This window comes from Lissotriton helveticus, chromosome 8 (genome assembly GCF_964261635.1).
Source record: "Lissotriton helveticus chromosome 8, aLisHel1.1, whole genome shotgun sequence".
Lineage (NCBI taxonomy): Eukaryota > Metazoa > Chordata > Amphibia > Caudata > Salamandridae > Lissotriton > Lissotriton helveticus.
This window is the reverse complement of record NC_136069.1, coordinates 1,216,346,903-1,216,372,851: the sequence shown is the minus strand read 5'-3', so window position 1 is coordinate 1,216,372,851 and position 25,949 is coordinate 1,216,346,903. Positions and strand designations below refer to the sequence as shown.

Here is a 25,949-nt window from a genome sequence, read left to right as displayed (position 1 = left end):
TTTCTTTAGTTGATGTGCGCCTTCCATATCAAGTTGAGCTGCTTCTACAGAACATGATACTGGTTTTCTTCTGTGTTGGCATAATTAGCTCTGTCTTTCCGTGGTTCCTTATTTCTGCTTTACCTCTTGGTTTACTGTTCTTTGTAGTAAACAAAGTTTCAAGGTAAGATCTTTTTTGCATAATTTGCATGATTTTTGTATAGTTATGTTTGTGGAGTATTCTATAGCAAAATGTATGTAGCCCTCAACAGCCTTGATGTCCTCAAGTAGACTTTTATATTCTATATACTTTTTTGTTGTCTTTGGTTGTTCAAACATAGACATCAACTTAGTTGCATATTTCCAAAACAAAGTAAACACAATAAGTTGGGCAATTGCCATTCAATCATTAGCTATTATGATGCCACAAACTGCTATGACTACAACCAGGAATGCAAGAAATAATTCATTTCATCTACTCAGCTCAGTCTGACCTTCATCCTATTACTTGATTTAGTTACAAGATATTAGATATTTTCCCATTTCAGGATTGATATGAGTGGCCAATGTCTCCCTGATATCTAGTACTGTTACAGTAACAAAGGTGTTAGACCTGACATCTTTGGTATGGTCTTCCCTCAATTGTTTTCTTTTATGCCTTCTTTTTCCTGAAATTAGTTTTTGTTGGCTTTAGGACTCTGTGCACTTTGGTTGTATGTTGTAGCAATGAGTTCCTCAACAACGACCACCTAAACAAGGCCTTCTCTAGTAAGTCTCAACCACGATTTGTTTTCACAACGCATTCCTTTACCACAAATTTTTGTTTTGTGGTAAAGGAATACATTGTAAACGGCCTTCTAACCCAAACCCCTCCCTCCTCCTCAGAAGGTCACGCCCTCTCATCAGATTGTACCTCCTCCCTTGCAGTCTACCCCATGCTTCCCATGGCTGTCTCGTCTTCCTGCCATATTTGGGATGTGGGAGTGGGAGTGGCAGCAGCCATATGTGCTGAGGTCTCTCAACCCCAATTACACCCACAAACAGGTGCTATTCACTTGGCGGTCTGACCTCTGCTTTCAGTAAATAAAAAAGGTTTCCCGTATTAGAGCCACGCTGACAGTGTACTTCAATGCAAAGTTCAAGTTGGACCCGCATTTCCAAACAAGGAAGTGGACGACGGTCGCCCTCTAGACACCGGCCCCACACATGATTCACTCACCACATGCCCGAAGCCCCACACCACCCGAATCCCCCGACCGCCCGCCCGTGCTGGCACTCTCTTACCATGGTGAGCCAGGCTGCGCTGCTCCTGTCAGATGGACGGCTGAGGTGTCTGTCTGAGCTCCAGGGACTGGGAGTGTCCTGCTATCACCGCCACCTGCTGCTGTTACTTCCGTCACTGACAAATACCTAACCGGCTACCTCCCCTCTCTTCTGGCTGTCTCTTTGGAAGACCTCTCGGCCCACGGCCTTGCTGATACTCTGTCCTTCTAGTTTGACGGGTTTTCTCTTGCAGAAGGCACTTTTCATGTCTTTCACTCTCCCCTCGCTGTAGCCCCTGCATTTCTGAACTTTTTTCTGGCTAGTCTGCAAGCTTTCTCTTGCAGGGAGCACTCTCTCCTCGTTGTCTCTAAATATTTTCTCGGACACCCTTTTCACTGCTTTTCATATTATTTCTTACAGGCAGGGGCACTCTTCAGGGGCTGACTCTTACTCCCCTTACTGTCACCAGGGCCTGTGGTTGGTAGTTGCAAGGGGATCGGGCCACACCGTTGTCTACATACCCAGAAAAGACACACACTCACTCCCGCCAGTCTGAGATGTGACGTCACGTGCACTCGCTCCTTCTGCTCTCCAATCACAACACCCGAACGTCACACACCCGCCTCTGCAGATACAAAATCATATTTTATTTACGTACACCAGGCACACTGTCACTTAACATATTCCATACACTGCTCATTCTCTGGCACGACTTAGCCGTAACCACCCACATGTGTGGTTAAGGCTAAGTCGTTGTTCGGGCAAGTCGTGGTTTGGCATGCGTGACTTCATAACTCGTTGTTCCGGAGTCGTTGTTCTGGATGTTTCCTGTGCACTTTACCACTGCTAAGCAGTGCTAAAGTGCTTGTGCTCCCACCTTTACACATGGTGAATTAGCGTACACCCAATTGTCACATTTAATTAGCTTAGATGTGGGCAGGATAGGCATCCTGATAGCATGGGTTTGAGGCAGATCTGTTCCCTTCCCACTTGCCCTTTAAAGGGGCTTACCTCTAGCACACAGAAATGAATGTATAACTCGTCTTTTGTCATCCCAGACCTATGGACCCTTGAGAGGGAAAGGAAGGAACTTTCCAGAACCCGATGTGGGGTAGCCTTGAAGATTCTTCCACTTCAAAGGCTGACACAGGTATAAATATTGGACCAAACAATACAAAACCGTAGGTAGAAGGTCTAAGGGAAAAGTTTAAAGACCTGAGCGGATAGATTTTCCACAAACTACAATATATCAAACCAAAAAAAACGCGGGCCTGCCGAGCTTAGAACAGCTCTAAAGCACAACCAGTACAAGCATATAGCTCCTACTTGGTATTAGGAGGAGTCCTTTTATGAAGACGTAATACCATCACCCACTGAAGTGGCATGCTTCATCATCTGGGATCTCCTCTTGGTTGCAATCCCTAGTGTAACCGAGGGCTACAACCCGCTCAATGTGAGGGAGGAGCTCAGGGATGTTTTAATGATCAATTGATCGGATCTCCTAAAATCCATTTCGGGTCATGTTTGCATTGCAAACACTACTGGTGTGAAAAGTGATCTTAAAATTGGCTACCAAGAAAGAAAAGAGTTTATTAGTTAACTCTTGGTGTCAAGGTTAAAAAACAGTGCAAGTGCAGTTTTAGGAATTTTTGGCTGCACTGGTCAGAAAAACAGGTCTACGTGTTTCAGCCATAGTGGTCAATATCTGATCGTGGCCTTCCTCAGGACCTCGATAGTAATAGCTACTGCAAAAAAGTGATAAATGTGACAGTGATGTGGTTGGAATAAGTGCAACCTTCAAAAACCTGTAATCTTGTTTAGGAAGACCTCACAAGAGTGTTGATGTCACCTGTGGAAGAAGAAACACAGTGACTTACAAATATGAACATTAGAGACAGTTGTTAACAAAGCTTATACTGTGTGTTATGCTCCACAACTGGGTCACTGCCCAGCGTGCAGTACCTTATCGTGTACTAAATACTTCATGAGTATATTATAAATGGCCAAACAATGGTATGCTTACCCATAGGTGTATGGGTGAACACCTCACCTCCCCTGGCAATAGCTCAGGACGTGAGGCACCGCTCTGTTGAAAAGGAAAACTAAAATTAAAGATACCGCGAGTATTCTGTAAGCTAGTCAGCCAAAAAATTCAAGTCAATTCTGCTGTATCATACCTAACTGTATCATGGGTTAAAACCAAACTATGTGAGGTATACAAAATATCATCATGGAGTACATGCTAGGGAGGCTGATCTCTGTTCATAGTGTATTTAGAAAAAGCTAGAACAGGCGCTGTTCTCAGTAGCGATGACATGTGGTGCTGAGTATTTAAAACTCCAGAAATCAGGAGTCACAAATACTGCTAATCAGTTCATACAAGACCAAGCCTCTAGTGTATATAAAATGGAGACCGCTAGGATCCTAACTGTCAAGTATCAACTGCCCACACCTCAAGATTCAGGAGAAGTCACGTGGTAACTGCACGTAAATAAACTGCAATGAAATTGGGTGTATTAGTACCTGAGGCATCAGTGGACACACCCCTCGTAATATTTGGGTAGAGAACTTACACGTACTTCTATTAGGGGCATCGAGGGACACAGCGCGTAAGAATAAAAATAAAGCTGGTGACGCAGCCACTGATAACCTGACTGTCAAAAAGTCAGTTGCCAAGCAGAGACACTTGGACGAATATATGGCAGAGCATGCGCAGGGTTAGGAACTCCCATATTACAAGTTCTGGAGGCCTATTAGAACACAGCGCGTATTTAGTAGTGCTAGCTGCTAAGATCTAAAATATGTTAAAAGACTATCACATGCCTGGGGTGGGTTGCCTCTGGGCGCCATCTTAGAGTGGGGTAGAGGCGCTAGTATTCGCCTGCGCTTTACTGCGCATGAGTCACTGAGGGAACGCCTACTTAATGCTCCTCCCCTAGCGGAGCGGGTTCGCGGAGCGGGCGCGCCATCGCGTGGCCGGAGTCGTGCCAGAGTCCTGCCCTTCTGCGCCCGTCCGCGCCAGGACGCGTTGGACGTGGCAGGACCCTGTCCCTTAGTGTCGGACGCGTGGAGACCCATAATGCTGTGCTACAGCAGAGACAAGCTGTTGTCTATTGACAAGCTGCGCGGTATCTGTGGGGCAGCGCGGGTTGGTCCTTTGTGTGGCCCGTTCTCATGCACTTGCGGGAAGTTCGAACTTCCCGCCCCCCTGAAAAGGGGCTGCAATGAGACTACTGCCAGGATGGCCAGCCCTAATCCAGCTATCTCTATATGGAGTCTCAACATCCGGTCGTTGGTTAAACATCAGCAAGATGTCCTTGACCTCGTAGGTAAGGAGCTGCCGGACATTGTATGTCTGACGGAAACCTGGCTGCAGGATGTTGATACGGCCATCGTGAACTTGGCCTTCCCGCCTGAATACGCGGTATATACTACCAACCGAGTATCCAGAGGTGGGGGGATAGCCCTCGCAGTCAAGTCCTGCTATTCTTGTGTATGGCAAGGGCAAAACATCTCGGGCTGCGAAAGCGCTTTGTTTAAGATTGCTATTACACCTAACTTTGCTCTCTCGGGCCTTTTGATTTATCGCTCACCAGGGAGTGAAGTGGCTTTTAGGTTGGCTCTCCCAGATGCCATCAGCGCGTTGGCTGCAGGTTGCGCTAACTTTTCGATTCTTGGCGACCTGAATCTACACTTTGAAAACCTGTCTAGTCCAGCCGTGTCCAGCTTTGTTGCAGATCTTGAGGCTCTTCAGTTGGTTCAGCGGGTGTCGCAGCCTACCCATGTAGGTGGCCACACCCTAGACCCGTTTTTTACCAACTTAGCGGAAGTCAGCACTTCCACTCCAATACCAATGGCCTGGACCGACCATTATTTGGTATGTATCCAGTGCCCTCTGCCTGTTCCGCACCCAAAACCATTGGTGCACTCTATCCCTAGACGGTGTTGGAATAAATTGAAACTCGACGACTTTTTCCATCTGTTGTCCTCCGACCCGTTTGGTGTAATTGAGTCAGCGGACCAGGGTTATGATCACTTTTGTGAGTGGGTAACCAGGGCGCTTGACGCCCTTGTTCCAATAGTTTTGTGTAAATCTGGGGCAAGGAATTCCAGCCCATGGTACGATGACTCGCTGCGGGCACTTAAAAATACCTGTAGGCGCGCAGAGCGGGAATGGCGCAAAACTTATAACATCGATAAGAAAGTTTTGTACATGGCCACTGTGAAACGGTACCATCGGACAGTGTGCAGAACCCGCGCGGCCTTTTATGCCCTGCAATTTTGTACCAGTGATAACCCCTCCAAAACTATTTTTAAGGTGTTGAAAGATCTTACCATCAAAAAGGTGACTACGACCTATCAGAGCTCAACTGCACACTGTGAAATTCTGGCGGATTTCTTTCTGGAAAAGGTTCGTACCATCTATAGAGCCTTTCCATCGGCTGCTCCTTCTGCTGAGGGACCGCTTAAGCCGCTGGTATCGGACATTTTACACTCTTTCCCGAGCCTAACGTCAGAAAGTCTTAGTAAACTGGCTCAACAGGTGAAGTCAGGGTCCCCGGCTGATCCGTTGTGCCCGGCTCTGTTTAAAGATCTAGCCTTGCATGATATCTCGCCGGTTTGCTTGCTGATCAACACGTCATTCACATCGGGCGTAGTTCCACGGAAGTGGAAACAGGCAGTAGTCATGCCTATCCTTAAGAAGCTATCTTTGGATGGAAGCAAACCCGAGAATTATCGACCAATATCACTTCTGCCATGGCCTGCCAAAGTAGCGGAGGCGCATGTCAACTCTGTCCTCTCGGATCATCTACTACAGGCCGACATCCTAGACATGACGCAGAATGGCTTCCGAGCTGGGCACAGCACGGAGACGGCTCTACTGTATATGGTAGAGCATTTACGCTCCGTGCTTGACGCGGGTCAAACGGCGGCGCTGGTGCTATTAGATCTGAGCGCCGCCTTTGACACCGTGTCCCACCCCATCCTTCTGCGTCGTCTAGAGGAAGTTGGGGTGGCTGGCCCTGCCCTCCAGTGGTTCCGTTCGTTTCTCGCCAATCGCTCCTTTAGTGTGGCCGTCCCGCCCTACCAGTCCAAATCCCATCCTTTGGATCTGGGGGTTCCTCAAGGCTCCTCGCTGAGTCCCACGTTATTCAATCTATACGTGAGACCGCTGGCTGAGGTAGTCAGGCAGTGGGGTATGACCATGGTGTCATACGCCGATGACACCCAGCTAGCGGTTACGATCATCGGGGATGCGGAAGTGGATGCCCCCAGATTCCAACAAGGACTTCGGGCGGTCGCCTGCTGGATGACGGCTAACTGTCTCCAGCTAAACGCTAGTAAAACCGAGGTGATGATTTTTGGCAAACGAACGGAACTCTGGGGTGACAGGTGGTGGCCATCAGATCTCGGCCTTACACCAACCCCGGTCTTTGAGCTTAAAAATCTTGGGGTTTGGTTGGATGCCACCCTTACCTTCGTCTGTCATACCAAACGTACGGCGGCCTGCTGTTTTGGCATCTTGCAGGGACTCCGTCCCGTGCTTAAGTTCATTGATGCCACTACGAGGCAACTTGTGATCCAAGCTACAGTGATCTCTTGGCTGGATTACGCTAGTTCCCTCTTAGTGGGCCTGAACCAAGCGGAAATTAGACGCCTCCAGCGTGTCCAGAACGCGGCAGCACGAGCGGTGGTGGGATTACCTAGATTCTGTCCCACCACTAATACCCTTCGTTCGCTGCATTGGCTCCCGATGGCACAGAGGATACGTTTTAAAGTCCTATGTGTTGCCTATAAAATTCTTAAGGGATCCCCGGCCGCGATCTTGGCCACGCTCATGTCTCACTATGTTCCCGCTCGGGCTTTAAGATCCTCTGACCTTGAACTAGCGGTTGTCCCCCGTTTTAGGCTCTGCAGGGGCGGCGGACGGTCTTTTCAAGTCCGCGCTGCATTGCTCTGGAATACCCTGCCTCCGGCTATTCGCGCTCTTGGGGACCTGTTCTCCTTTCGCCGTGCGGTTAAAACTTTTCTGTTCCCTTAGTGCTCTCTTTTGTTCTGTGCTGTTTAGTTGTGTTATGCTGCTACCTTGTCGGGCGCCAGGACGCTCCTTCGCTGGAGCATCTGTGCGCTTAATAAATTTGCATAACATAACATAACAAAGTGGTTACTAACTCAAAGGGCATGTTCTGGCTGGATGCTTTCACTCACCTCTCCGTCAGTACCCCGGACTTCACACATGCTGCAACCGGAGGTAACTGCCGGAGGGGAGGTGTGTCTTTTAATACTGTTGAAGCATGCTGATTGCCAGCAGGTGTGTTGAATTAATCCTCCTCATCGTCGCATACTATTTGCGTCATGTTGTGGAAAACTACACTGTAAACCCAGGAAACATGGGAAGTGTAGTACAAGCAGGACATATCAGCCTAATCGCACCCAAGAACTACCAAAGTCCCACGTGAGCCTGGGAAATGTAGTTCATGCTGGGTGTGCATCTAAAAACGCTCATTAGCTATGTATGATGACGATCAAGACTGTACTATGCCCTGTCGGTTCCTAGTGATAAACCGTAAGGTCACTAAAGTACTGTTTCCACTCTATGTGATTTCAATATACTAACTCGGAAATATGAAATCAGAAAAAAATTCAATTAACACCAGGCGCGCTACCGTTTAACGCGTAATGCAGAGCCCATAGAAAAGCAACATGTGTATAAAGGTGTTGCCTAAAGGTGGAGAGCAACTCGCCCATATCAAGATTAAGTGTTATGTACAAAAATAAAGGTAATACGCAGGTGATCATCGCACCAGTCTGTACCAATGTCAAGTTTGTATGGGGACCTGTTTGTTATCCCAACAGTTCATTGACCCTCCAGTATCGATGTACCAATACATGAACTTGTTTATGTTGTTGTGTCGACCTATGACAAGGTACTACCCTGAGCTCAAATGTTGTTTGCCACAGGTATCCAGAAAAAGATCTATGGCAGGAGACAGTCACGTGGGGCTATAACAGGGTCCGCGGAATGTCATCATTAAGGCCCTGGGTATCACTCCTCAATTTGAAAACCCATCTCTGTTCTTTCAAGAACAAGAATTTAGTAATGTCTATGACATCTGGGGGGACAAAAGGTTCTTCAAATACCGTCCATTTTAATTATTCTGCTTTATGTTTCATGGTTAGAAAATGGTTGGTGAGTCTGGTAGCTTGTTTATTGCACCGAATGGTGCTCTTGTGTTCGTGTATTCATAGCTTCATCATACGGGTGGTCATTCCGACATAGCGAAGCTGACAGGGACATGTTATCAAATAAATTACCCTGTCGCTGTTACAGTTCGTATGTTTCCTCTATATCCATGGTCTCTCAGTGCCTATTGTCGTTGTGTGTTCGGTTTGTGGAGAAGCCGCACACGAGCTGCAGGGATAATGTCCTTGGACTGCTGGCATGTTCCATAACGTCTCATGTTTATTAGGTGACTTCACTTTAGGTCTGGTGTGGACTAAATTGTCATGCAGATTCGAGGTTCTTTTGAAAGAAAACAATGGCATGGGTATTGCTTCATTTTCTACATTAAGGATACGCCAATGATTTAGCACACTCTTCTGTATTCCAATGGACAATGTGCTAAAGGTGTTGACAAACGTAAGTCTCGTCATGGGTGGTTTAGGTGTCAATGGTTCCAGTAGGGCCTCTCGATTGTTATTGGAAGCCCGCTAATAGGAGCCCCGTGTCAGGTTTTTTGGAAAACACCTCTCTTGTAGTTGATGTGACAGGATTTTGGCATGATAATCATATTTCTCCTTCACGGAGCAATTCCTTTGAATGCGAAGGAATTGCCCTAATGGTAAATTGTCGTGGAGCGACTTGGGATGGTAACTATTAAATGCCAGCAATGAATTCTTAGCCATTGGTTTCTTGTATAGTTCACTCTCCAATCCTGTGGCTTATGGAAAAATGCAAAGGTCGAGAAAAGTCAAGCTCTCTTTCCTGTATTCATCTGTACATTTGAGAAAGTTGTTTCTGGAGTTCAGCCAAGTTTGAAATTAAAGAATGCCAATGGCATCTCCTCTCCAAATGACAAAGGTATCATGAATGTATCTTTTCCATACAACAATCTGGTCACTGAAAGGATTGTTGTTGTTGAGTACATGCTCTTGTTCAAAGAGATGGAGTAGAGGTTAGCTAGGCCGGGCGCAAAAATGCTGCCCATAGATGTTCCGGACGTCTGAAGATTGATGGTTTCCTTAATTTTGAAAAATTTCTCTTTCATAGCTATCCTCGCACACTCCATTATGAATTGTACGGGTGTTATTGTGTCCAGTGCTCTTTGGTCCAGAAGCAACCGTATTGCGTCCAGAGTCCCATCCTGGGGAATACATGTGCACAGAAACTCAATGTCAAAAGAGACTACAAAATCAGTCTCAACGTTGAACTCCGCATCAGATAGTATCCTCAGGATGTCTTTGGTGTCTTGGAGATAGGTAGGCATCTCCTTCACCATGGGTTGTAACAAATGATCCACAAAAGTTGATAAAGGTTCTAATAAAGAACCTATGCCTGAAATAATTGGCCGACCTGTAGGTGGTCTTTGGGGTTTATGTATTTTCGTTAATACATAAAAATACGGCATGGCCGGATGTGTAGTAGTCAAAAAGCTTGCCTCTTGGGGGATGATCCACCCTTCAGTTTTAGCTTCTTCCACAAGGTCAGAAGTGTCTTTAGTTATCCTTGGTGTTGGATCCATCTTGAGTGGGTGATAGAATTGTCTGTCGGTCACAGTCTCAAACATTCAGTTCAATATGAGACGGTGCCCATTATGACCATGGCACCACCTTTGTCAGCTGGTTTGATTGTTATGGTGGCATCGTTGGCTAGAGTTTGCAGAGCTTTTCTCTCGTTGGAGGGTAGATTGTGGAAATAGCGGTTCTTCGTGGTGCATAATATAGAGACATCTTTGGTCACTGCCTTTTCAAAGGTTAGTACCTGGTCTGGTATAAGATGCGATGGAGGATTGAAGGTGGAACGTGGTTTCAGACCACTGTTTGTAGGTCCGGTGCCAGTGATGATGTTATCTTTTTCTTTGTCTTTAAAAAAGAAATGGAGCCGGATTTTCCTAAAAAATTGGGCCAGCTCACACTGAATCTGAAAAGGGTCACCACTGTATGTGTAGACAAATCGCAGTCCCCTGTCCAATACTGCTTGTTCATCCACTGTGAGTGTGCGGTTACTCAAATTAACAACTAAGTTGTTGTGTCGGTGCTGGTCCCTGCTTGTTGTGGGCCTTTCTTCTTGCTGTGCATGTTCCGCGGTGAAGGTGGGGTGCTCCAATGCACTGGTGTCTGCGGTCCTCTTCTCCTTCCTCTTGAATGTCTATGGCCAGATCCTAAAAAAGACTGGTTTGTAAAAAATTGAGGTTGTGCATGATAAGGCAGCATTTGTGGTTGGAAGGGTGTGTTCGGAAAGCCCCATGGGGCAGGAGGCCACCAATGTGCTTGATGGGGGCCTTGTGGAACATTCTTCCACTGTGGTTTGTTATTCCGACCCAACCTCTGGACTGTTGTCCACTTTGATTAGAAGAATCTGAGTCACTTAACCAGTCATCTGAAGCAGAAGAGGAGTAGTTTGAGCCGTAGCGCTTGCCTCTTCTGTTGAATTCAGGTGATACAAAAGTGTCACTGGTGTACGGATACACCTTTTCCAGAGAGAAACATGCCAGGTCTTTTTTAAATTTCTCTATCTTAGTTGTCAAAATCATGTCTTTAAATTCATTGTTCGATTTATTAGACTCCTCTAAATTTCTTTTGTATAGAGTTGCTGATATGATATTTTTAATCTGTCCCTCCAGTGTCTGGATCTCAATTAAAACTGTGTCCGCCATGCACTTGGCCGTGCAAATAACTAAAATAAGCCAATCACACGGGCATTGCCACGCGATGAGCGACCAGTCTTTCAGAAATGCTTTATCTTGGAGAAAAAGCCTTGGTGTGTTTGTGACTATCAAGCCTGTAGCGGCACAAATTTCCTCGGAGGTACTCAGTCCTTATTGCCCCATGGATCAAAGTGCGTGAGTGTGATTTTTTTAGACCTAGTAAGGAGGTCCAGTCAACTCCACTGGTGGTAGCTGCACCTTGCACTGTGTCGATAATGCTGGGAGTGGTTAGAATGGCCTGAACCATGGCATCATCAAATGCCAAACCTTTTAGTTCTGTCATTATAAATACAAATTGACCATGAGAACTAGATACACACCTTGGTAAGTTAGAGGTGTATTAGATAAAAGACCCGCAACCGTAGCTGCTCAAGAACAAACAATACAAAACCGTAGGTAGGTCTAAGGAAAAGTTTAAAGACGTGCGCGGATAGATTCCCCACAAACTACAATATCTCAAACCAAGAATCTGCTTGTCTGCCAAGCTTAGAACAGCTCTAAAGCACAACCAGTACCCACAAACTTCCACTCTCACTTTTGCATTACACATAGTGTTCAATAACCAGTGCTCCCGCATCTTCATAGGTCGTAGCACGCCCCGTCCCGCAGCAGGGTGGGAAGAATCCGATGATGAAACATGCCACCAAGGGTCTTTTTGGTGGGTGAGGGCTATTTTAACAGAGCTCTGTGCTTCCCCGAACAATTGGAGAGACTCGCAACATATACTCTGGAAAGATACCTTAATTTCACTCCATGAAGTGTGGATTCCGTTTGTTTACTTTAAGACCAATATACGTGTCTTCACTTTGTGAATGGTGCTCCCGATGTAATACAGGTTGCACAGACCTCTCAGACCATACACACAAAACTTAGAATTGCATGATAACCCTTTCGAAATCTTAAATTCATGGGTAGCATTGGGTGTAATAAAAGAACGTACATTCATGCTTGATTAACAAGGTTTACAGTTCTTGCATGTTACAAATCCTGCTGTTTTGAAACACCCACATCAGCTTTTTTGTTCAGGATCAAGTTTTTGCAAAGCATATCTTTCAGGAATTTCCTTTGTATAAATGTGATGGTGGGATGGGTAGTCACATATTTGGAAATGATGTCATTGGTGTGTAATATGTGCCAGTGTTTTTGGAGCACCCCTCTATCCGCATTAGATTGTTGACTTAATGTAGTAATGAACCTGATAAGATCACTCTCACTCGGGGTGGCGTCCCTTGTGGTGAGGGGATTCTCCCTTTAGAGCTTTCGCACTTTCAAGGCAGCTGATTTCAGTATCTCTGGACTATATCACCTCATAGGGAACCTGTTCCTTTTCTATTGCAAATTCCACATCGTTACTGCAGTCACGTCTGGCGTGTATGATCTCCCCATAGAAAATACTATTAATCAAGTTCTTTGAGTGGCAACTGATCGCATGAAATATGCTATTACTGCCTTCTCTTTACGAAACAGCTTGGTTTTGATCTCATCCTTCATGAGTACCAGTTTGAGGTCTAGAAATTCCAAAGTATTTCTGTCAATGGCGCTTGTGAAGCTCAAATTGAGACTGTTGATATTGAGTTCCTGTACAAATTGTAGGGCAAGCTACCTGGAGCCTTTCCAAATGCCGAAAATATTGTCAAATTAGCAGGTCCAGAGCACTATGTGTTCATCATAAAGATGGATGTTAGCAATGGTTTGCAACTCACACGAGCCCATGTACACACATGCGTAGCTGAGGGTGAAGCAACTCCCCACCGCAGTGCCCTGGGTGCCATTTTGGGACCCCCTTTTTCTCCCCCGCGCTTGACGAATCACCCCAAAACTTTCCATGCGGAATGATTAAAAGAAGGCCATTGTGGAAAATGTTGTTAAGCTACGGCAAACAGTTATTAGCAAAGCATAAAAAGCTCTGTCTAGGGGAAAAATTTGTCCTAACTATAACTACCTACTGGCTATCACTATATATATATATATATATATATATTTATATATATATATATTCCTTCCAAAGTCGCCCTGCATTGAGAAATATGCACTCCGCCAGCTGTGAAGTTTCAAACCCTTTATTTTTTAAAAACAGGAGTGCAACTCGGACAAGTCGAGTCCATTTGCCTAATACATTTTGGATCCATTGCGCTCCTTCCTCAGAGGCATATTGTCAGCACACCATTTTGGGTTTTCACAGTTCCTTACGTCACTGCACCATTTTGTAGACCTCCGGTGTGTCCATTTCTTTATGGGTGCACGCTGGGACTTGAGGTATGGTTCCCGCTTGTTAGCCTCCAGTGGCTGTTGTGCTTCACAATAGATTTATGGACTACTTTTCACCCTCCAGTGGGCTTCGAGGTTGAATTCCTGACTTTCAAATAAGAAACAGCTGCGCCATCCGATCCTCAACATTACAAGTAAGACGATTCCCAGATACTTCAAGGGGTGGTACAGTCTCTCCGCGGCTGGACCTGCCGCGTGATATCTTCCTTCCAAAGTATCCCTGCTTTGAGAAACGCACTCCACCAGCTTTGAAGTTTCAAACCCTTTATTTTTCAGGAATGCAACTCTGACAAGTCGTGTCAATTTGCCTAATGCATTTCGGAGCCATCGCACTCCTTACTCAGAGGCATATTGTCAGCACACCATTTTGGGTTTCCACAGTTCCTTACGTCACTGCACCAATTTGTGGACCTCCGGTGTGTCCATTTAGCGGGGGTGCACGCTGGGACTCTTGGTATGGTACCCGCTTGTTAGCCTCCAGTGGCTGTTGTGCTTCAAAATAGATTGATGGACTTCTTTTCACCCTCCAGTGGGCTTCGGTGTTAAATTCCTGTCTTTCAATTAAGAAACAACTGCGCCGTCCAATCCTGAACATTCAAGGGAAGACGACCCCCAGATACTTCAAGGGGCGGTGTAGTCTCTCTGCGGCTAGACCTGCCACGTGATATCTTCCTTCCAAAGTCGCCCTGCATTGAGAAATGCACTCCGCCAGCTGTGAAGTTTCTAACCCTTTATTTTTCAAAAACAGGAGGTAATAAGTGGTTACTAAACCACAATTTTCAGCGTGCACTTCGAATATGGCACACCTGAGGCCTTCTTAATTGGTGCGGTAACGCAGGGCATTGTGGGAACCTTGAACTGGATGTGAGGATAATTTTCCTCTGATGAAGGAGCGCGAACGCTCCAAAATGCATTAGGCTAATGGAAAAATGTTATCGTAGTTGCACTCCTGTTTTTGGAAATAAAGGATTGTATCTGACAGCTGGCGGAGTGCGCATCTCACTTTAGGGCAATATTTGAAAAGATATGACGCTGCAGGTCCAGTTGAGGAGAAGATTGCCCCGCCCCCTCAACTTCACGGGGATTGTATTAACTGCAAAGTGCAGGAATTGACGGTGCAGCTGTTCCCTCATGGAAAAACAGGAATTCAACCCCAAGGCCCACTGGAGGGCAAAAAGCAGTCCGCTAAAATCATTGTCAGCACACAGCCACTGGAGGTAATAAGCGGTTACTAAACCACAATTCCCAGCGTGCACTTTGAATATGGCACACCTGAGGCCTTTTAATTGGTGCGGTAACACAGGGCATTGTGGGAACCTGGAACTGGATGTGAGGACAATTTGCCTCTGACGAAGGAGTGCGAACGCTCCGAAATGCATTAGGCTAATGGAAATATTTGAGATGTCATCAGTGATATCATTGACCATCTAGTATGTGAGGTCATAAGCTGTGCATTGCAGGGGCATAAGTTATAGTTAGCTCTGGTAACTATAACTGTTGAATTTCAATGGTTTGTACCCGTGAAATCTGAGCCTTACTATAACTTCCCTGTAGCCTTTGGTTTTTTTCAATTAATTTCTTAGGTTTTTTTTTATTCCGTTTCCTAGCGTCAAAGTATGTTTATTGAGTTTTGAAACAGAAGAAACAGGCATGGCATGGCAATAGACAATCAGCAGGCAAGGAAGGCAAGCGAGACAGACAAACACGTCTTCTCTTAGAAGCATTAAGTAAGCAGGGTGAACATGCCCAGATGGCGAGGCGCTGCCCGGGGATCGAGAAGAGCCCCTAAGTGGAGCAGTAATCAAAAAGGCCAGCCTTAAAAAACACAAAAACCCCGCCCCCCCCCCCAACATCCAACTCAAACACCCTCCCCCCGCCCCTACCAGTACGCCAGTCTTCCGTAGTGATCGTATGCGTTATAGTCAGTCCAAGTGTATCAGGGTGCCTGCGGTCGCTCGCGGTCCACCATGCACTCCGTAAGGCGTAGGATGCGAAGGTACTTTGGGCAAGTGATTTCATGGAATTCCCTGGAGAGTAACGTCAGGAGCGGTTGCCAAGTGGTTCGGAATGAGTCAGGCGTGTGTGTGAGCGTGGCCTGAATCCGCTCCATGCCTAACGTGAACCACAACTTATGCAGCCAGCCTGTGTGGGTGGGAGAGGTGGTGGAGCCCCAGAGCGACAGGATGTGTTGGGACGCCGCCTGCATAGCGATGCCCATCTGTTTGCCGCGAGCTGATCTCAAGGGGAACATAAGCGCATTAGGGAGCCCTAGGATTGTGTAAGCTGGGAAGCGTGGGATTTCAGTGTCGAATGTGGAATCAATGTCGTCCAAGACGACCTTCCAATATTCCTGCAGGGCGGGACATTCCCATAGGAGGTGAGTCAGCGTGCCCCGGCCGCCACAGCCCCTCCAACACAGCGCACTTCGGGTAGGGTTACCCTGGTTGAGTCTCGCTGGGGTTAAGTGCCAATAGATCGCCAGTTTTATCGCCGATTCCCTAGCTTTGGTATTGCGGGTGGTGTGGGCGGCTCTATAGTGTATGTGGTTCCATTCTAATGAGGAAAGAGTTCTCCCGAGTTCGGTTTCCCATCTTCGCTGGCCAGCAGTTTTAGCAGGGTCGGCAGCAGGGGTGAGCATCCGATAAAGGTCTGAGATAAGATGTTTATCTGAGTCTTTGGACACAAGCCATCGTTCGAACGGTGTCATTTGCCGGCCGACCAAGGGGGCAACTTCCGGGTGCAAGAGCCAGTGGCGAATTTGGAAATATTGAAACATGTGTGGTTTATCCACCCCGTAGGCTTGCGAGACGTCAGCGAGAGAGAGAAAACCCTCCAGATCAAAGAGGTGGCCGGCCGATCGGCAAGGCGTATCGCGCCATTGCAGGAAAGCTCGAGCGTCCGTGCCAGGTGGGAATGCGGGATTATCAAAGAGAGGGGTAAGTGGAGACGGGAAGGTCGTGAGGCCCCGTTTGACCGCCACCATGTCCCAGGTTGCCATAGTGGTCCGAGTAATAGGGGAGCGGAGGAGATAGCGCGGTCTGTGCTGGCGAGCAAGAAATGGTACCTTCCACAAAGAGGTCTGAGCCATTGCCCTATCCTGAAAAAGCCATCTCTTCTCTGACTCGGGTCGGTACCATTCTACCAGGTATCGAATTTGCGAGGCCTGGAAATATTGCAATAGATTCGGGATCCCAAGGCCGCCCTCGTCCACGGTCCTGTGCGCAACTCGTCTATGTAGTCTGGCGCGTTTCTTCTCCCACACAAACTGGTGAATGTCGTGTTGGAGGTCAGCTAGCATTCCCGGAGGCGGGGATATCGGGAGGGTCTGAAAAATGTACAATATCTTGGGCAGGACCGACATCTTCACCGCCGCGATCCTGCCAAGCAGGGAGAGGGGTTGCTTCGACCAGCGCGCGAAGTCGGCCCGGATCTGGGATGTTAAAGAAGAATAGTTATGATTGACCGTCGAGATCGTGGAAGAGGTCAGGGTGATCCCCAGGTACGGAAGCCGAGCAGTGGACCGTAGTTTGCAGCCGAAGGTAGGCGGCGGGCTGTTGGGAAGGGCATGGCGTCCCAGGGGCAGGATCAAGGATTTCCCCTGGTTAACTTTGAAACCGGACACCGCGCCGAATTGCTCCAGCTCCGCCAGGAACGCCGGTATGGAGCTGGACGGACGGTCCAATGCGGCGATTATGTCGTCCGCGTACAATCCCACCACGTGGGGTTCGTTGCCGAAAGACATCCCTGTAATGTGAGGGTTGTCCCGAATTTTTTGCGCCAAGGGTTCCGCGTACAGGGCAAATAGTAGGGGCGAGAGAGGGCATCCTTGGCGGGTACCCCTCTGTATCTCGAAGGGTTCTGATTTGAGGCCACCCAACCGGACACGGGCCAAGGGACGGTGATAGCAGCTCGCGATCCAGGCCTGAAACTGGTCGCCCAGGCGGTAGCGTCGCAGCACAGCCCGCAGGTAGGTCCAGTCGACACGGTCGAAGGCCTTCTCTGCATCGATGGCTAGTAGGGCAGAATCCGATACCTGAAAGTGAGCCTTGTCCACGAGATGCAGGAACCTTTTTGTGTTGTCGCTGCACTGGCGATTCGGGACAAAGCCCGATTGGTCCGGTTCGAGGATGCCCGGGAGGCATGGACCTAAACGAGCCGCAAGCACCCCCGTAAACAGCTTCAGATCCAGATTGAGCAGGGAGATGGGGCGGAACGCGGAGCAATGCGTCGGGGGTTTGCCCGGCTTAGGCAGGACCACGATATCGGCTGCCAGCATATCGGGTGGGATGGAACTCGGGCCTTCAAAGGAGTTAAACAGCCTGGCGAGGACAGGCGCCAGGACCTGGCCGAAGGACTTATAAAAGCCTGCCGAGAAGCCGTCAGGGCCCGGGGATTTAAGCGGGCGCAGGCGCGCAATAGCAGCGAGGATCTCGTCGGCACGGATAGGGGCATCTAGGGCTTCCGTGCTTGCCGGGCATAGCGGCGTGATATCAGCAGATTGCAGATATGTATCTATGTCTGCCGGTGACGCCCTGTCCGCGCTGTACAGAGAGGCGTAGAAGGACCGAAAGGCTGAAGCAATCTGTACGTCCTCCGTAACGGCGTCGCCGGCGTCGTCCAGTAGTGTCGTGATTTTGGAGCGTTGAAGCTTGGCTTTCAAGGCGCTGGCCAGAAGCCGGCCGGTACGGTTGCCCCCCACATAATATGTGTGGCGAAGGCGGAGAGCGGCAAATTCCGCTCGGTCGGTGTCGAGGCTGGCTAGTTGAGCCCGGGCGGCTTTAAGTTGGCGCCAAATTCTTGGGGCGCCTGTGCGGCTGTGCGCTCTCTCCAGCTCCGCGACCTTGTCGGAGAGGTCACCTCTCTTCTCTCTGCGAAGTTTAGCGTCCGCGGCCGATATGGCTATCAACTCCCCTCGGACGACAGCTTTCAAAGCCCCCCACAGAGACGACACCGATACATCAGGGGTGTCGTTGGTGGCCAAGTAATCTGATATGCATTTATGAAGCTGGTGGGCTACCGCCGGCTTCTGCAGGAGGGTTTCATTAAGCCTCCACGACCCCGGGGTGCGTGGCGACCTGGGCACGTTGAGTGACAATTCCAATGCCGCATGGTCGGAGAGGGCTGCCGGGACAATCGACGCTGTGGCGATGTGAGGAATGAGGCCTGATGATCCTAGGAAGTGGTCTATGCGCGCGTAAGTGTGGTGTACGTGTGAGTAAAATGTGTACTGCGTTGTGAGGGGGTGTGTATGCCTCCAAAGGTCCGAGATGTCTCTATCATGCAGCCAGGTAACGCCTTTTTGCGAAAGTGCCCCAGTGTCCCCGTAGCGGCGCCCCGATCTATCCCTGTCGGTATCCATGACGAGGTTGATGTCCCCCCCTAGTAGCATGTGGGTGTGAGGAGCTTGAAGCGCTTCAGAGATCGCGGAGATTAAGAAGGGCTCTTGACCTGTGTTGGGGGAGTAGATGGATCCTATTGTGTATGCAGTGTCGCCTATTAGGAAAGTGTGGGCTAGAAGGCGTCCTTTGATTTCCCCTACCTTGGCCCCCACCTTGCCCTTGAAGCGCCGAGATATGAGGATAGCCACCCCGGCTTTCTTAGATGGGAGAGAGGAGAAAAATTGCTGCGGGAAGGCGCGGGAGCGCAACCGATGCCAATCTTTAGCTAAGAGGTGGGTTTCCTGTAGTAAGCAGATGTCGGCTTCAGAGTTCTCCAAGTAAGAGATGATAGCCCTACGCTTTATCGGATTGTTAAGGCCCTTGACGTTAAGAGATAGGATTTTAATCGTATCAGGCATCACCACGGCACAAGGGAACAAGCTGGATTATGAGTGCAAGGCGCTGCGCAGCGACGTAAAACATAGGGAGCCCGTGGTGTGTGTAAAGGCCCCATGGCGTACTGGATCCCTCCCACAACTCCCTCCCTCCCTCGGCCACCCTAACCCCAACAGAGTGGACCCTCCCAACCCCCTCCAAGTATTGAACCCTTGTCCCCCAAACCCCCCTCCCCCTCCCAGAACAACCCCCCCAACAACAACTGGTAAAAGTCTCGGGCCTAGTCGTGCAGGGCACAGGTCCGCAGAAAGTCAAAGAAAGGGGTACCATGGCTGCAGCTCAATTGGCGGCTCCCCGGCCCAACCCCCAGTTAAGCTACGTGCGAGTGAAAGCGCACCCCCGACAAGGTCAAAGTTCTACTGATCGGGTGCTGTGTTATCCGCCACTTCCTGTACTGCAGCTTCACGTTCTTGGGCGACCGTGATTGGGTCCGGCTTTGGGATGGGTCTCGGCGTCCTCCTCCTGCGAACTGTCTGCCAGCCGTCTCTTGTAGGGCGAGATGGGTCCTCCTGTGACCGGGACGGAGAGGCGTCTCTGGAGTTGGAACCTTCCGGCATGGCTATCCCTAGGAGGGAGCAGGCGTCACTGAGTGATCTGAGTTGATGAAGGGAGCCGTTCCATTTGAAGATCAGGCGGAACGGGTGACCCCAGGAGTAGGGTATCTCGGCATCTCGCAGGAAGTTCGTCACGGGCCGGAAGGACTTACGCTTTTGTAAGGTGATGTTGGAGAGGTCCTGAAAGAGGGCTACAGGGTCTTCTCGAAATCTAATGGGCTGTGCTTTCCTGGCTTCTCTAAGGATGCGTTCCTTCAGAGGAAAGTCCGGGAGGAACGCCAGAATGTCCGGAGGTGGTGCAGGTGCTCTGCGTGCCATGCCTACCCTGTGAGCCCGGTCGATTCGGATTTCAAAGTCGCTCGGCTCACCCAGGATGTCCCTGAATAGGTCTTGGAGATAGCTGGTCACATTGTCTTTTTCAGCCTTCAACGGAACACCCCTGACCCGTATGTTATTCCGCCTGGAGCGGTTCTCCAAATCTTCAGAGTGCGACTGTAAATCCACCTGCTGATCCTGAAGTCGCAGGATTTCCTGCTGGAGTCTCTCCACCTCCCCGCTGCGGGACCGATCAGCGTCCTCCAGAGAGGCAACCCGCTCACCCAGACCATCAATGTCACGACGGAGTTCGCGCTGTTCCCCGGCAATGTCCTGTTTCAAAGTCTGGAAGTCCTCTCGCAATGTGTTGAAAAGGGAGGCCAGGAAGGCCTTCGTGATGGGAGCGGAGTCCTCGTCCGGTGTCTGAGGGCTCGTGGGGGGCCTCGGGGACGACTGTGGCTGGGTCTTATCTCCCTTCGCCGCTGCCTTATGCATGAGGTCCACAACATTCCGGCCACCTTTGCGAGTAGATTGTGTCATGATGTCCCAAGCGGGGTGAGGGGCTCGGCCAGCGGGCGTCGTCGGAGCCGCCGAGTGATCGCCCAGCCACCGAAGCGAGGCCAACCGTGAGGGTCAGCGGGTGATGCGGAGCCGGCCCTGGGTAATGCGAGAGGTCAAGCGCAGAGATTCAGCAGGGGGGTCCGCGGGCTGGTCCGGGGACCGCTGTCCGTCGCAAGGGAGTCGCAAGGGCGGCGCTCAGAGTGCGTAGTAGCCAGTGAGAGATTGATGGTAGGGGTAACCAGAATGTCCGGGTTAGGGCAATGCACTAAGCGGGGTTATATGTGGCCGGAGGAGGAGCAGTACGGGCCCAGGGGGAGCGTCTGGGCGTCAGGCAGGAGAACTGAGCCCCGGCATTAGCAAGAAGAGAGTCTCGTGAGGCTCGTGAGTTGGATGTCGCAGAGGAATCCACGGACTGCGCGGGGGTCCCGGTGGATGGTGGGCAGCAGGCAGCCGGCAGGCAGCTGGAGCCAACGGCCCCTCCCAGCAAGTCCGCGATGTCGACCACAGCAGCCGAGGGCCACTACACAGGAAATGCAGGGTCCGGGGGAGGGGAAGGCTGGCAGTCCAGGTCGCAGTGCGCAGCTCACCTTATATCTCCCGTCCAGAGGGTCACTGCAGCTGGGTGGTGTCTCACGCCGTCGGAGTGCTCCTCCACCGGTAGGCCAGGGGGCGGGGAGGCCGCAGGGCGCAGGCGGCGGGCCGATGTCTCCTCGTGTGATGACCGCAGCAGATGGCGCGGTGGATGGTGGGCCTTTCGGCCGTCCAGCAGGCCCACGCCTGGCAGCTAGTGGAAGGGCCCTGCGTCACCGCCCGGTAGGCCCACGCCGGGACCTAAAGCGTTCTGAAGGCTGGTGCTGCCTCGTTGAGTGACCGCCGTGCGTGGCGCAATGGACTGCGACTCTTCCGGTCGCCCAGCAGGCCCACGCCGGGGCGAGGGAGGCCAGAGTCCTCGTAGGTTTCGGAGAGGCCGGGGGGGAGGGGTAGGCCGCAGCACAGGTGGGTCCCCCCCGCCGGAGGTCAGAGGTGCGAGGGGGGTCCGGAGATCCGTGGAGGGCAAGCGACCAAAGTCCCGCCCGGTTTGTAGCTCTGGGGGGGCGGCGGGGTTGAGCCTGTGTCACCGCCCTGTAGGCCCACGGCGGGGCCTAAATTTGTAGAGGGCCGTTCAAGGCCCCGAGAGGGTGCAGCCGCTGGAACTGGAGCGGCCTCTCCGGAGGCAGCCGATGAGGTGGGGGGGGGCTGGTGAAGGTGCGCTGGGCCGGCAGCCCGTCTTCTGTGCAGGGCAAGTCCCCACAGGCCCTTCAAGAAAAGGCGCGGGTGGTCGCCTGAAGGCCCGCGCCGGGGCCTGGAGTCGGCGGTTGGCTGGCGGCTGGGCACAGGCCGTCCGGGGGCGGCCGGGATCACCAGCTGATCGGGCTCTCCGCCGTAGGTCGCCCAGGTCGCCTCTCTGTGCTCCGCCGCTCGTAGGTGTGGAGCTTCGGTCAGCGACCGCAGCCGCCGATGCGTGGGTGTGCGGCGGAAGGGCTCTAACCTTCGTCGCCGGCGCACCGGGTTTGGCAGCAACGGGAAAAGCGGGGTTCCAGCGGTCGCCGGCTCATGAAACTCGGCTAGTGGTCCCCCAAGGGAGTGAGGTCGGCGTGAGCCGAATTTGGGCAGGGGCACAAGGGGGTGGCAGCCAGGAAATCGTGCGTGAGGGACACCGGGCCGGGGAGCCTCGCAATCCGCGTCCTTTCAAGCCGCCATCTTGGCCACGCCCCTTTATTCCGTTTCCTAACTATAACGTTCCTGTAATCTTTTTTTTGTGAATTTGTAAGATTTTTTAAATTGTATTTCCTAACTGTAACCAGTAACCATTGGCAGTGAGTGTGTGAATTATTGCATGAGTTTCTCAGTAATTCTGTGAGTGGGTGTGAGTGTATGAGTGGGTCTGGGAGTGGCTGTATAAGTATCTCATTAGGTGTGTGAGTTGGTGCGTCAGTGAGTGGGTGGGTGTGTGAATGTCTGAGTGAGTATGTGAGTCTCTGAGTGGGTGTGTGAGTGGGTGTCATAGTGTCTGAATGTATTTGTGAGTGCCTCCATAAGTGTGTGAGTCAGTCTGTGAGTGAGCGCATGAGTGTCAGAGTGGGTCTGTAAGTGGGTGTGTGAGTCTCTGAGTAAGTTTACGAGTGGGTGTGTGAGTCTCTGAGTGGGCCTGAGAGTGAGTTCATGAGTTTCTGAGTGGGTCTGTGAGTGAGTGCATGAGTCTTTGAGTGGGTCTCTGTGTGCTTGAGTCTCTCAGTGGGTCTGTGAGTGGGTGCATGAGTCTGAGTGGGTGCATGTGTTTCCGAGTGAGTCTGTGAGTAGGTGTGGGAGTCTTTGAATGGGTGTGTTCCTTAGTCTCTGAGTGGGTATGTGGGAGTCTGGCTAGGTCTGTGAGTGGGTGCAAGAGTCTCTGGGTGGATCTAAGAGTAGGTGCGTGAGTGTCTCAGTGTGTCTGTGTGTGGTTGTCAGAGTTTCTGAGTGGGTTTGCGAATGCCTCCATAAGTGTGTGAGTCAGTCTGTGAGTGAGTGCATGAGTGTTAGAGTGGGTCTGTAAGTGGGTGTGTGAGTCTCTGAGTAAGTTTATGAGTGGGTGTGTGAGTCTCTGAGTGGGCCTGAGAGTGAGTTCATGAGTTTCTGAGTGGGTCTGTGAGTGAGTGCATGAGTCTTTGAGTGGGTCTCTGTGTGCATGAGTCTCTCAGTGGGTCTGTGAGTGGGTGCATGAGTCTGAGTGGGTCTGTGAGTGGGTGCATGAGTCTGAGTGGGTCTGTGAGTGGGTGCATGTGTTTCCGAGTGAGTCTGTGAGTAGGTGTGGGAGTCTTTGAATGGGTGTGTTCCTTAGTCTCTGAGTGGGTATGTGGGAGTCTGGCTAGGTCTGTGAGTGGGTGCAAGAGTCTCTGGGTGGATCTAAGAGTAGGTGCGTGAGTGTCTCAGTGGGTCTGTGTGTGGTTGTCAGAGTTTCTGAGTGGGTTTGCGAATGCCTCCATAAGTGTGTGAGTCAGTCTGTGACTGAGTGCATGAGTGACTGAGTGGGTCTCTGTAAGTTGATGTGTAAGTCTCAGAGTGAGTTTGTGAGTGAGTCTCTGAGTGGAGCTGTGAGTACTTGAAAAAGTCTGAGTGAGTACGTGGGTCTGTGAGCGGGTTTGTGGGTCTGACTGGGTCTGTGAGTGGGTGCATGACTACCTGAGTGAGTCTCTGAATTGGTGCATGGGTCTCTGAGTGGGTCTGTAAGTAGGTATGTAGGTCTCTGATTGGGTCATTGAGCAGGTACGTGGGACTCTGAGTGGGCCTGTGAGTGGGTATGTGAGTGTCTCAGTAGGTCTGTGAGTGAGTGTGTGGATCTCTGAGTAAGACTGAGTGGGTGCGTGAGTCTCTTTCTTGATCTGAGAGTGGCTGCATGAGTTTCTGTGTGGGTCTCTGTCACAAAAATTGCCGAAATTAGTAGGAAATGGGGATTTAACATATGCTCATACGCTGATGACACACAATTGGTGATTCCCCTAATAGACAGGCTGACCAACACTGAGACTAAGGACAACCTAATTAACTGTCTCACTGAACTTGCAGGCTGGATGTCCCAACACTGTCTAAAACTGAACGCCAGGAAATCGGAAATCCTACTTTTCGGGGGTCCCCATGGTATTTGGGACAATAGCTGGTGGCCCCAGGCACTAGGCACCGCCCCAGAACCCAAATGAGCGGTGAAGAACTTGGGCATCATTTTCAACGACAGTCTATCTATGCAGGACCAAATACGCTCGCTGTGCGGAAAAGCCTATTCCATACTAAAACTTTTTGGACAACTCTTTCCCTGGATTCCACAGAATTGCAGACAAATGGTCACACAGGCTCTGCTTATGAGCCAACTGGCTTACCGCAACGCCCTTTACTTTGGCATGGCTTACTATCTATTTTCCAGCCTTCAGGTGGTCCAGAGAGCCGCTCCCAAACTAATATGCAACAAAAGAAAATACAGTACAGCATCATACTGCCTGAAGGATTACATTGGCCAATTTCAAGCTCCTCTGTTTTGCACACAGAACCCTGCACAAAAAAGGACCACACATCCTACAAGATAAACTACATTTTCATATCCCCTCGCGAAACCTGAGATCTTGTCACCAAGCCCTAGCCTTTGTCAAATGTACAAACAAGGTCAAAATGGGCAACCGATCGTTCTCCAATTCAGCCGCGGTCCTCTGGAATGGCCTGCCACTCGACCTTTGCCTAACTAACGACTATCTTCTGTTCAGAAAAAAACTGAAAACCATTGTGATTCCCAGACACCGATTCCAACCTTGATCATTCCAGTATACTCTATTCTGTCCTAGTGCCCTGATGTCCCTCGGCACGATTGATGCGCTCTATAGATGCAAATACAAATAGAAATACAGTGGGACTGTGATTGAGTGCAACAGTGTCTGAGTGGGACTGTGTGTGGTTGAGTGAGTGTCTCAGTAGGTCTCACTGAGTGCATAATTGTCTATGTGGTCTGTGAGTGGGTGAATGAGCATAAGTGAGACTAAGGGTGAGTGTCGAGTTAGTCACAACGTTACATGGGGATACGCTGACAAAGGGTTCACGAATAGCGCATGTGTGGAAAAAAAACAGTTTCTCGACATACTATACACATCAGGGGTTCCTCAAACACCCCTGTATGAGGTCAGGTCACATCCAACCTGACCCGTTATGCCACTTTCTGTCATTTAGTTTGATCCCCGTGGACTGTACCAATGATCTAAAATGGAACCGCAACTTTCTGCTCAGGTTGTGTCCAGCCAATCACAGCATTCCTGTTGGTGTGCGCATTTGTGATTAATCGCGAAATCGTCACAAATTAGCTGTGATCGTAGATATACAAATTTGAATTTCTCAACAACTACTGAACTGATTTACACCTAATAACTGAAAGTGTGATCTGCGACCCAAAATCTACCTTTCTGTCAAATTTGATGTAATTCTATACAGCGGTTTGGGCTGTAGGCATGTCTTAAGACTCAATAGAAACTAACATGGGAAACTCACTTTTTTGAACACCTGTTTTTCTCTGCCCCCTCTTGAACGATAACTCCGAAGCTTTCCATGCATAGCAAGAATCACCGGGACACTTTTTGGGGGGAAATTTGGGGAAGATTCATCGAAGGCATGTTATAGGCAAGTCAAAACTGCTTTTCCTATGTAAACATGGTCCTAACTATAATTACCTACTGGTGACCGCCACATGCACCCCT

The 25,949-nt window shown here is 50.0% G+C and overlaps 1 protein-coding gene across 3 annotated transcripts in view; it reads left to right on the top strand.

Moving 5' to 3' along the window:
* The window catches only part of LOC144773252 (ATP-binding cassette sub-family C member 5-like), a 2,136,031-nt gene that overhangs the window by 1,795,401 nt on the left and 314,681 nt on the right, over positions 1–25,949 (top strand). For all 3 annotated transcript variants that reach the window (XM_078658154.1, XM_078658153.1, XM_078658155.1), the window contains one exon: positions 10–163. In XM_078658154.1, the coding sequence (XP_078514280.1) occupies positions 10–163 (154 nt within the window). The remainder of the gene's footprint in view (positions 1–9; positions 164–25,949) is intronic.